This window comes from Diospyros lotus, chromosome 8 (genome assembly GCF_014633365.1).
Source record: "Diospyros lotus cultivar Yz01 chromosome 8, ASM1463336v1, whole genome shotgun sequence".
Classification (NCBI taxonomy): domain Eukaryota; kingdom Viridiplantae; phylum Streptophyta; class Magnoliopsida; order Ericales; family Ebenaceae; genus Diospyros; species Diospyros lotus.
In genome coordinates, this window is record NC_068345.1 from 12,200,020 (window position 1) to 12,212,756 (window position 12,737).

At 36.7% G+C, this 12,737-nt stretch overlaps 1 protein-coding gene across 1 annotated transcript in view; it reads right to left on the reverse strand.

Moving 5' to 3' along the window:
* LOC127808900 (uncharacterized) overlaps positions 1-11,879 on the reverse strand; it is a 70,538-nt gene extending 58,659 nt beyond the window's left edge. Inside the window, exons 1-2 of the mRNA XM_052347608.1 lie at positions 11,490-11,879; positions 8,411-8,449 (exon numbers count right to left, since the gene is read on the reverse strand). Coding sequence (XP_052203568.1) covers positions 8,411-8,449; positions 11,490-11,813 — 363 coding nt within the window. The 5' untranslated portion in view covers positions 11,814-11,879. The remainder of the gene's footprint in view (positions 1-8,410; positions 8,450-11,489) is intronic.
* Positions 11,880-12,737: the final 858 nt, after the last annotated feature.

Sequence of the window (12,737 nt, forward strand, 5' to 3'; positions counted from 1 at the left end):
CCATCTAACCCATTTTTTGATGACCTGGACATCCCAATTGCCTTAAGAAAAGGAACTCGAGCCTGCACTCAACATCCCCTACATCTATTCCTCAGTTATTCTAAATTGTCTCTGACACACAAGGCCTTCTTGACCAACCTTAATTCCATCCCTATCCCAAAGAATCTATCTGAAGCTTTAAGTAATGATAATTGGAAGGAGGCCATGAAGGTGGAGATGACTGCATTTGAAAAGAATCAAACCTGGATTTGGTCCAGCTACCTAAAGGAAAGAAAACTGTTGGATGTAGATGGGTATTTACAGTGAAATATAAATCAGATGGCTCTCTTGAAAGGTACAAAACTAGATTAGTGGCCAAGGGTTATACACAAACATATGGTGTGGACCACATTGAGACGTTTGCTCCTGTCGCAAAAATGAATACTGTCAGAATTTTCTTGTCTTTAGCAGCTATGTTAGACTGGCCATTGTATCAATTTGATGTTAAAAATGCTTTTTTACATGGGGATTTAGAAGAAGAAATTTATATGGAAGCTCCTTCTGGGTTCGGATTGACTAATCATGGAGAAAATGTTGTATGCCAATTGAAGAAAGCCCTATATGGGCTGAAACAGTCTCCCAGGGCTTGGTTTGGGAGGTTTACAAAGGTGATGCTTGGTTTGGGCTATAAACAAAGTCAAGGAGATCATACTCTTTTTATTCATCATTCTAAAACGGGTAAACTCACTGCTCTATTAGTATATGTTGATAATATCATTGTGACAGGAGATGATAAAGACGGTATTGATGCCTTGAAAAGATGCTTGATTCACGAGTTTGAAATAAAAGAGCTAAGCAATCTAAAATATTTTTTGGGTATTGAGGTGGCTCGATCTAAGGAGGGTATCTTTATTTCACAACAAAAATATGTGCTGGATCTTTTACAAGAAACTGGTATGTTGGGCTGTAGAGTAATTGATACTCCAATTGAACAAAATCATCGTATTGGTGTTGAACTTGAAGAAGGAGCTGTTGATCGAGCATCCTACCAACGGTTAGTGGGGAGGCTCATATATCTTTCTCATACAAGACCAGACATTGCCTATGTCGTGGGCGTAGTTAGTCAATTTATGCATAACCCCAAAGAAAGTCATCTGTACATCGTATTCTTCATTATCTTAAAGCCAGTCCCGGTAAAGGCATTTTATTTAAAAAAGGTGGTCACATGTCTGTGGAAGCATACACTAATGCAGATTATGCTGGATCCCTTATTGATAGACGGTCAACCTCGGGTTATTGTGTATTTCTTGGTGGTAATCTTATCACATGGAGAAGTAAGAAGAAAAATGTGGTGGTTAGATCTAGTGCGGAGGCTGAATTTAGATCTATGGCTTTAGGGATTTGTGAGTTGTTGTGGCTCAAAATAATCTTGGCAGATTTACAGATCCGTTGGACAGCTCCTATGCGGTTATATTGTGACAACAAGTCTACTATCATTATTGCCCATAACCCTGTCCAACATAATAGGACTAAACATATTGAAGTTGATGGACATTTCATTAAAGCGCAACTTGAAGGTGGCTTGATTTGTACTCCATTTGTTCCTACCGGCGAACAACTTGCTGATCTATTTACTAAAGGGGTTTCGGGTAGCATATTTCACAAGCTTCTATACAAGATGGGAATGTATGACATCCACACTCCATCTTGAGGGGGAGTGTTAGAAGATGTGGCTGATTCATATTCCTTATGGGGCTGATTCATATTGTTTCATATCCACAGGAGTCCATGGGAGATTTATTTAATTACTTTGCTTTCCTTATTTAAGTGATTTGATTGTATATTATGTCTTGTATCTTTTTTGTATATTTCTTTCTATATTCGGTTGTTGTAGCCTTCCTTTTATTTCTTTCTAGATTTGGTATTTCCTAGATTTGGTAGTTTCCTAAATCTGTATAAGGTAGGCTGTGTAGTTTCCTAAATCTGCATAAGGAAGGCTGTGCCTATACTGTATAAATTTACAGCTTGTGCTGCATCTTAATACAAGTCAGGTTTTTCTTCTTTTCTTGACATGTTCATGCTGATTTCTTTGTGTTGGAGAGTCCTAAGTGAAATGGGAGTGTTACCGAGATTAAAGAGATAAAGAAGACTGCTAAAGGAGTTGGAAAGATAAGCAGAAAGTTGAAGATTAAAGCTCCTAGAAATCAGGAGAAATAATAGGAGTAAATGTGATTGTTATCTTTTATTATTTATTGCTTAAATTATGTTGTAGTTTATCTTCTTGCTGCATCTTATCTCCTAAATATTAGGATTAGATAGCCTAGAAATTGTATAAATAGATTTTGTTTTAAGGGTATAACACCCGAGAAATTAACAAGTTTGATTTCCACAAACTTAGTTGAAGTTCTCGGGTGTTATACCCTTAGAACAAAATCTGTTCATGGTATCAGAGCTCGGCATTGTCTAGCCTAAAGATCCAAGACAGATGGATCCGCAAGGCTGTGGGAATGCAGCTCCAACTACAGCGGAGTCATCCGATAGTTCGGCCCTTCAACAATCTCAATTCCAACGACTGTGGTGTCTCACAACACCCTGTCATTGGACAGCAATACCTTGCAAATCACCCAGCACAGGTTAAACGGAAGAAACTTTAGAGAATACTTTCAATCTGTAACCTTGGTGATAAAAGGCAAAGGGAAATATGGCTACCTAACCAGGGCAATTCCAACACCACCAGAAGATTCAGGAGACTATCAAAGATGGGAGATAGAAAATTCAATCTTGATGGCTTGGATCATCAACTCTATGGAGCCAAAGATAGGTCGACCCTATCTCTTCTATAAAATGACAAAAAAAATTTGGGAGGCCGTTCAAGAGATCTACTCCAATCTTGAAAATACAGCTCAATGCTTCGAGGTTAGAGCTGCAATTCGGACTACCAAGCAAGGCAACCTCGGTGCGGCAGAATACTATAACAATCTAACGGAGTTATGGCAAGAGATGGATCTGTTTTATGACCCTAACTGGAAGTGTGCAGAAGACAGCCAAAAGCATAGCAAGATGTTGGAAAATGAGAGAATTTTTTACTTCCTCCAAGGGCTCAATCCAGATTTGGATCAGGTAAGAGGCAGACTTCTAGGCACTAAGCCATTACCATCCCTTCGAGAAGCATTTGCAGAGGTAAGGCGGGAGGAGAGCAGGAAAAGAGTTATGCTACCATCTACAACGGAACATAACTCAGGATCAGCCCTCACTACTACAAAAAGGGAAGACAATTCTAAGGAGAAGCAATGGTGTGAGCATTGCAACCGACCCTATCACACCAAGAGTACCTGCTAGAAGTTGCATGGAAAACCCCCAAACTGGAAACCTAGGCCTAAGAAGGAGAAAGAGAGATCAGCCTATGCAGCAACAAGTGCTCCTACTAGTGAGAACGGAACAGGTTTGAGTTTAACTCATGATTAGATTGAGTTTCTACAGAAGTTGTTACAAAACTCTCATGTTACAAGGGAATCGGAGGATGCAGCACCAGGTCACTCAGCATCTATGGCACAAAAAGGTAATCAGCCTTTGTCTTTGACCACTAGGAAGATGAATAAAGATTGTTGGGTGGTAGATACCGGAGCATCCGATCATATGACCGGATCTACTGCCACACTTGATATTTTTCAAATTGAAGAAAAGGAGCTAAATAGTTTGATGGCTGATGGAACACAATCATTGGTAAAAGGAAAGGTAAGTGTTTATGTGGCTGATTTATTGCTTAAATCAGTGTTATATGTGCCAAACCTGAAATATAGTTTGTTATTTATTAGTGAGCAAGTTAACAAAAGACTTGGATTGCATTGTGACATTTTTTCCTTCATATTGTGTTTTTCAGGACCGATTCTCGGGGAAGACGATTGGCAATGCTAAGGAGAGGGATGGACTTTATTGGCTTTCCGATAACAAGAATTCTCTTAGTCAAGTTCCACATAGGTTTTCTCTTACAGCTAGCTTAGATTCTAAAACTTTATTATGGCATAAACGTCTTGGTCATCCAGTTTTCCATATTTGAAACGCTTGTACCCCAATTTATTTATCAATAAAGAAAAGTTGGTACTCAAAGTGTGATCATTGCATTCTTTCCAAGCAAACTCATAGCACTTATCAACCGAACCCATATACTCCATCTAAACCATTTCATTTGATTCATAGTGATATATGGGGCCAACTAGAGTTCCAAACCTAAATGGTGCATGATGGTTCATAACATTCATTGATGACCATACAAGAGTATATTGGGTATACCTAATGAAAGAAAAATCCGAGGCATGTGCCATTTTTTAGATTTTCCATAAACTCATTTTGAATGTTTTTCAGTCCTCTATTTGCATTCTTAGGACTGACAATGGTCGAGAATTCTTTTCTTATCCATTCACCCGATATCTAACTACCAATGGGATTTTTCACCAAAGTACTTGTCCTTACACCCCTTAGCAAAATGGAATAGTTGAAAGAAAAAATCGACACTTACTTGAAGTGGCTAGATCCCTTATGTTCACTAGTTCTGTTCCAAATAGATATTGGGGGGAGGCAGTCTAAACAACCGCTTATCTCATCAATAGGCTGCCTTCCAAAGTCCTAAAATACCAAACCCCCTTGCACAACCTTACATCTATTTTTCCTCATGTCCGGATTTTAAACAATCTTCCTCCCAAAGTATTTTGGATGTGTAGTATATGTCTACCAAACCAGTCCAAATCGTCATAAACTTGAACCAAGACCCTTAAAGTGTATATTCATTGGGTATCCTCCTACTCAAAAAGGGTTATAAGTGTTTTTGTCCTACATCACAAAAAGTTCTAATCTCATGTGATGTAACCTTTGTGGAGAATGAGTTATACTACTCATATACCACACCTCAAATGAAGGACAAGCATTGGGATCCCACTATTCCAATGCCCATTCTATTCCCAGTTCTTCAACCCATTCCTAATTATGATTCAAATCCAACACCTGCAGCTGATCATCCTCAGCCAGCCTCGTTTAAGCCTCACTGTCCGAGCCTTCCTCCCTTTCATGAATCTCTAAACCCAGCTGGACCTATGGAAACTGATATAGGAGAAGACTTGGACGTGGAAAAACCAATAAAAGTATATTCAAGGAGAGGTAAAAATCTAGCTCCTCAACTCAGCCAATTGTTAGAACCGAAAGAAGGTCCAGCAACTGAGGGAGAAAATACTGCTGCTAACAGTGAGTTAGATCTTCCTATTGCTATAAGAAAGGGCATAAGATCATGTGTGAAACATCCAATCTCCAATTACTTGACATATTCCAGATTATCTCCTAAATTCAGGACCTTCATTACTACTTTGGATGGAGTGAATATACATCGAAACATCCAAGAAGCCCTAGCTGATTCTAAATGGAAGGAGGCAGTGATGGAAGAAATAAGGACACTCAAAGGCAATCACACATGGGAAGTTGTTGATATTCCGAAAAATAAGAAGATCATTGGCTGCAAATAGGTGTTTACAGTTAAATACAACTCAGATGGAAGTGTGGACAAATATAAGGCTATGCTTGTTGCCTAAGGTTACTCTCAAACCTATGGAATAGATTATGAAGAAACCTTTGCTCCGGTTGCTAAATTAAACTCCATTAGAGTATTATTGTTTATTGTTGTGAATTTGAATTGGGAGTTATTTCAATTTGATATCAAGAATGCATTCCTAAATGGAGAATTAGAAGAAGTATATATGAAAATTCCACCCGGGTTTGAGAAAGAAGAGAGGATTGGCAAGGTATGTAAGCTTCATAAATCTCTTTATGGTTTAAAGCAATCTCCTAGAGCATGGTTTAAAAATTTCAGCTCTACTTTGACACAATTCGGGTACACACAAGGGAAGGCCGACCACACTTTATTTATCAAACATACCAATGGAAAAAGATGCATTTTTATTGTGTATGTAGATGATATAATTGTTACAGGGGATGATGTTCAAGAAATTGCAGCCCTAAAATAGAAGCTAAAGGCAGAATTTGTGCTAAAGGACTTGGGAACAATGAAGTAATTTTTGGGGATGGAAATTGCAAGGAGTAAAGAAGGTATGATAATATCTCAAAGAAAATATACTCTTGATCTTCTAAGAGATACAGGAACGATTGGATGTAAACCAAGATACACTCCTCTAGAAAGGAATTGGAAATATGTGAAGAGAGATAATGATCCTCAGGTGGATAAGGAAAGGTATCAACGGCTAGTTGGAAGACTAATCTATTTGTCTTTAACTCGCCCAGACATAGCCTATTCTGTGAGCATCATAATCCAATTTATGCATGCTCCAACACAACAACATATGGCAGTTGTATACCACATTTTGAGGTACTTGAAAGGAACACCAGGTAAGGGATTATTGTTTCAAAAGAGTAATGAAAGGGAGGCTAAAGGATATTTTGATGCAGATTAGGCAGGATCGGTGATGGACAGCCGATCTACATTAGGTTTTTGCACAAAATTGTGGGGCAACCTAGTCACATGGAGAAGCAAAAAATAATCTGTAGTGGCAAGAAGCAGTGCTGAGGCAAAATTCAGAGCCATTGCCCAAGGTATTTGTGAGCTAATTTGGTTGGTAAGATTAATGGAAGATCTACTACTACCACTAACAAAGCCAACAAAGCTTTACAGTGATAATAAATCAGCTATATGTATTGTTAACAATCCAGTACAACATGATAGAATGAAACATGTCAAGATCGACCGAAGTTTCATCCAATGGGAGATTGAAGAAGGAGACATCAAACTGACATATATTCCTATAGCAAAACAGGTAGCAAATGTGCTCACCAAATCCATGACAAGATCAGGTTTTGAGACTCTCATCAACAAGCTAGGAATGAGAGATATCTATTCCTTAGCTTGAGGGGGGGTGTTGGAGAGTCCTAAGTGAAATGGGGGTGTTACCGAGATTAAAGAGATAAAGAAGACTGCTAAAGGAGTTGGAAAGATAAGCAGAAAGTTGAAGATCAAAGCTCCTAGAAATCAGGAGAAATAATAGGAGTAGATGTGATTGTTATCTTTTATTATTTATTGCTTAAATTCTGTTGTAGTTTATCTTCTTGCTGCATCTTATCTCCTAAATATTAGGATTAGATAGCCTAGAAATTGTATAAATATATTTCTGTTCATTGAATCAATTAACAAGTTTGATTTCCACAAACTCAGTTGAAGTTCTCGGGTGTTATACCCTTAGAACAAAATCTGTTCACTTTGAGAAAAAATTCTTCTCAACTACAGAATTGAAATAGTGGGAGCGTGGAAGAGAAACAAAGGCTAAAGATAAAGGAATCAGTCTTTGAAAGTCTATGTAAGAAGAAGAAAATATGATTATTTGTTTTTCAAAATTGAAATCATTGGTCTTGATGTTAAGTATACAGAAAATCCGGAGGCGTTCTGGTGTAGTCATATGTCTATGCATGGATGATATGCCATCTTCAATACTGATTTGCTGAGTAGATATTATGGGACACGAATCAGCCAATATGATTATGGTATTGCATTAACTCATTCAAGTTATATTGAGAATGTTCCAAGACATCTATAAGATCCGAATTTATAGAAAGAGTATAAGAGGGAAAAACAAAATCCAAAAGGAAATAGGATTTCTAAAGCCATAGTAGATTAGGTTAATTTAAAGTTTCAAAGAAATTGGAACTGAGTTCAGATTCTAAATGGAGATTGAGATAAGGGGTTATCATAGTTCTAGAGGGATTTTGATTGGGCTGGAAGTTTGAATCGAGGACAAACTTGATTTCAGAAATTAAGTCTTACATAAATTGCGATAAATCAGAATGATATATATATACATATATATTTGGAACCATATAACTCAAGAAAACTTGTTCGTTGAACTGGTTCAACAAACCATTTTCAGAAAGTTCACTGAGTTGAAAATTATTCTCATACCAAAATCAAATTATATAAGAAAAAATGGGGTTTTAAAAGTTTTCATTAATTTTTTCTATGAAAACAGATCTAAAAGAAAATGAAAAAGGAAAAACTATAACCAGACAAGCCTTTTAAGTACTTTTTCAATTTCAATGACTATTTTATTTAATTTTGTCTCATTTTTTATTAACCACGTAGATGAATCGGTGACCATAAGCGCTGGCCTCTTTTCCAGATCACTCAGAGGTCTAGGCTTTAGAACATTAGCTTTGAGATTAGAGATCATGTTTTCTAGACCAATATCAAGAATGTTTTCTTCTTCTACATGTCATTCTCGTTTCAATGGATCCTATCTTTGAGCCTCTCTTTACTTTAGGAAAATGATATTAAGAAATAATCAAAGTTGCAGATGAGTGATCAAAGGGATAGCAATAATAACATGCACGAAGACATATCAATAAAATGCATAGAAAGGAAATATGAGACTAAGAAAAGTAGTACCTCCAAAAGAAAATTCCGTTCTTGAGATGGATCGCCTCCCTAAAATAAGCAAATCAAGCACAGAAACAAGAATTTTCAATAGACCTTAAAGCTACTTATCAAGCACAGAAACAAGAAATGTCAATAGACCTTAAAGCTATTTAGTAAGGTATGAAACAACCAAATCAAGACACTATGCAAATTTAGAAAATCACTGGAAAAAGAAAATAAAAAGGAATCACCTGAAACCAAACTACGCAAATTAGTGAGGTGTGAAACAATCTGTCAGAACCTTGTGTCCTAACAGTGGAATTTTCCTCGGATGAGAGGAATTAGGGTTTAGAAGGAAAAGAGAGAGAAAGAAGAGAACGAGAGAGAGAGACTGAACAGAAGAATCTGAGGAGAGAAATTGAAGAGAAAGAGAAGGAAATGTATGATTCTGCTATGAATTTCGATGCCTCTTTTATTGAATAAGGAAATCTTTATATAGCCCCCTCTTCCCACCATTCTTTGGTAGTTACAACCCCCAACAGCCTGGTTGTTATTTTAACAATACTAACAGTACTAACAGCCCCTTTAACCATCTAACCGCCCCCAGCAGCCTAAACCATCTAACTGTCACCCAACAGCCTAAACCAACTACTGTTACATCCTTCAACCATTTAAACCATCTATTGTTACAATAACCATCTATTGTTACAACCATAGTAAGTAAAGATACAGTTTGCCCCGGAAACCCATAGGGTCCTGACACAATCATAGCAAGACACAAGTGGTCAATTCATCACATCAAACATACACTGTGTATGGCCATTTATAAATCTGCTCACGTATGGATCTAAAGAGAACTAAATTTACCATTGCTGAACATGATACAGAAATGGGCACGTTAAAATATTTTTAATGACCGCTGCTTCTGTGATCACGGATCCAATGTGATGTCAAGTTCATGTTTTTGTGTTTATACATGCTGTAAGTTTTGTGTCTTGTGTGGTTGTTTCCAGTCTGTTGGGTTAGTTTTTTTGTGTTTTTACTCAGGGTATGCCCTAATGTAAACTGTAGACACTTGGTGATTTTCTGTTAATATATTCTTATTTATGGGAAAAAAAATATTTTTAATGAGTAAAGCATGGCAAACATTACTATAAGATCAATTATATATATAAAAACAAAAAAGGTATTGAATCATGTACTATTTATGCCAGAAAAGTTTTAAACTTCAACCAGATTTCATAGGCATTTGGTGTGCTCAATAAGGGCAGTGATTGTTTGTGTTTTCTTTCTTCTTTTTTTTTTTTTTAAGTGATTCATAGAGTGGGCAGCTGTTGGTGGTAAGTCACAAGGAAGAAGCTAATGAAATGCAGCTCAGATAAGGAACGGTATGTGGTGTTTTAGAAAACTCAAAACTCTTATCCAGGAAATTACACTACTTATGGGTTGTGCTAATTGCCAATTAATATTTTTGGGTCTTAATACATGTTTTTTAGTTGGTTTTAGATGGTTTTTTTTATGCAAACCAGAAATAAGTTAGTAATTTTCTACATTTTTCATGTGTCTATTACTGTTACGTGTTAGGGGAATTGTTGTGATTTTTGGCTTTTGGGTGTATATTAGTAAAAAAAGTATTATCGGAGGAATATCTGAATGATTTCCAGGGAATCTTTATAAAATAAGTTATCTTTCTTCTGTTCTTAAAATATAAGTGATCTTTAAAAGGGGTTATGTGCAAATGAGTTACTTTCCCTTGGAAGCTTCAGCCTTCAGGCTTAGCATAGTTTTTAAAACCCCTTCTAAAGATCACTTATCTTTTCAAAACCTCTACAAAGATAAGCATAAGGGTTTTACAACAACACCACATCTATTATTCCTAATTTCAAACAAATCTAAAGAAAAGTGATCTTGACAAAATACGCTTAAGGGCATTAGTATTCGATTCTCTTCTCGAGTTATTTTGAGCCTGGGTCCAAAAGTGGTAGACCCAATAAAATCAGTTACTTCTGATTTCAACACTCAGATCCATGCATCTGAACCAACCCAATGACCTTGTATAAAAACTCAGCCAAGTTTTTCCCTAGCTGTTCCAGCTGCAACTTGCATAGAAGAGCCTGCAAGAATCCTGCCCCCATATAAGATGTTTTCCAAGGAGAGAAGGTAGAGAATTAATGCTAGTTGTTAAAATATCGCATTACAAAGTTCTTCTGCGATGGATTGCAGAAAAATCTGATAGCTCTATCTCTGTTGTCAAGTCTTGACAACACAATTTTTTTGTGTTTCAATCATATATTTTGAGGTGAAATTGCTCTTAAAGTTCAATTTCAGGATAGGTTTTCTATTTCAAATTTACACTTCAATCTTATACCTTTTTGATGAAATCTATGATCGATTTATCTTCTCTGTAGTAATCTGTTACTTTTGAATTACTTCTTCGTTGTCATCCTTACTCAAATGTGGACATATAAATTCAGATGTATAAACGGTGCTAGTTTGTTTTGTATTTTGATACTCATAGCTCCTGACAGGGCCATCATGGATGAGATGGTGTATTCATATTGTGACATTATGTTTTGATGGTTACACGAGGTACATGGTACTCTTGGACTTAGTCTGTGTAGGGTTGGGTTTACCCAGACGCTTGCATGCCCCTAGTAGGATCATTGCCTTCCTACGGATCTGCGTCAATCACGGTCCTGATGTCAGGTTGCGACACCCTAGCACCTTTGACATCCAAAATTTAGAATTTTTGAAATTTAAATATTTCAATATTGAACACCATTGATCTTTCATTGCTATGATGACTGACTAATAGCGGAAAAGCTCAAGTGTAATAGAATCCCTCGCTTTTGAGCAAAGTTAATGGAAGGAACAAAGAAAACCATACACCCAAAAATTCACAATTAAAATCCAAAGCAGAATAAAAAACATAATTCACAAGTACTCAAGAAAAGACCAATAACGCAGTTGATGATCACATAGGTTCATAAAATGGCAGGTGCCTTCTCTTTCCAACAGCAATAACGTAGTCATTTCCAAAACCAAAAGGTAACATCAAAACCACGAAACTGGGCAAGACAAGAGAATGGGACAACAAGAAGACACTTACAGAGAAAAGCTTGAGCAAGGGGCAGAGAACGGACAAGAAGCTAGTTGAGGGGTTGCTAACCCTCTCAGTGGAAATTCCGTCGTTGTCCTGGGCATGAAAACGGAATTCCCTTTCTGGGTCACCTGAACTTGAACGGACCCGGCGGGAGCGCGAACTGGAATCCCTATTTATGGAAGAAGTTGAGGGGAAACTCGACGATCTCAGCGTAGAAACAGGAAATGGATTAATGGCTGGGAAGGAGAATAACACGTTATTGGGTTTGGGCGAAGGGCAAGGGCGAGGAGGGAGCGAGGGACGCAGGGAGGAGGCGGATAACGCTGCCATGATGGTTCGTTCCCGCAGCAGTGACTGGCTTACGCAGACCGTTGCTCCACTCTCGTGTATAATAAAATAATGGTTAAATTTCGCGTGGCGCTTTGTGAGGTTTTAGACGCTGATATAGCTACGCCCTTACAACGGTTCGGTTCGAACCGTGAACTCTAAATTGTTAATTGAATGGGTAAACTACATTAGGGATATATGACCAAAATATCTTGCACCTCTCCAGATACCTCACGCGCCTCTATGCGCCTCATAAGGGATATTTTTATCATTAGTACACCTTTGTGTAGCCTAATGTGTGTACACAAAGGTGTACCAATAACATTATTCTTTTTAAAAAGTTGAATGGAAACTATTTTTTTAGTTTCGACTTAAAAATTAGAACCAGAAGTGAAAACTTACCATTCGATTTCAATTCCTAAAAATAAGAAATCGAAATTGATTTCAATTCGATTTTAAACTATTAAAAATAAACTACATAAATAAAAAATATATAATATAATGCATAATAACTGATACTTTTGAAAATAATTTCAATTAAGGTAAGAGAGTTACAAAATCAAATAATAAGTAAAGTACGTGGATTTTCATTTCTTTAAACCTCAAAAGAGTGCGTAAACAACTTAATTTATATAAATCGGTTAGAACTAGAATCATAATCATTGAAAATCGAAATCGAACTATCAAGGAATCGAAACTGGAACTATCTATAGATGGTTCGGTTTCAGTTCCACTTTTTGGAACCGTCAATTTTGAAGTCGTGGCCAAGCCTAATTATAGCGATGTAGTGGATTTGGGGAATTTGTTTTAGTCTCATATTTTAATTAATTTAATAAATATTAGTAATATTATTATAAGTGTGATATACAAGAATTTTTTGGAGAAATTTTTAAATATATTATAATTTTTAAATTATTTAATAAAATA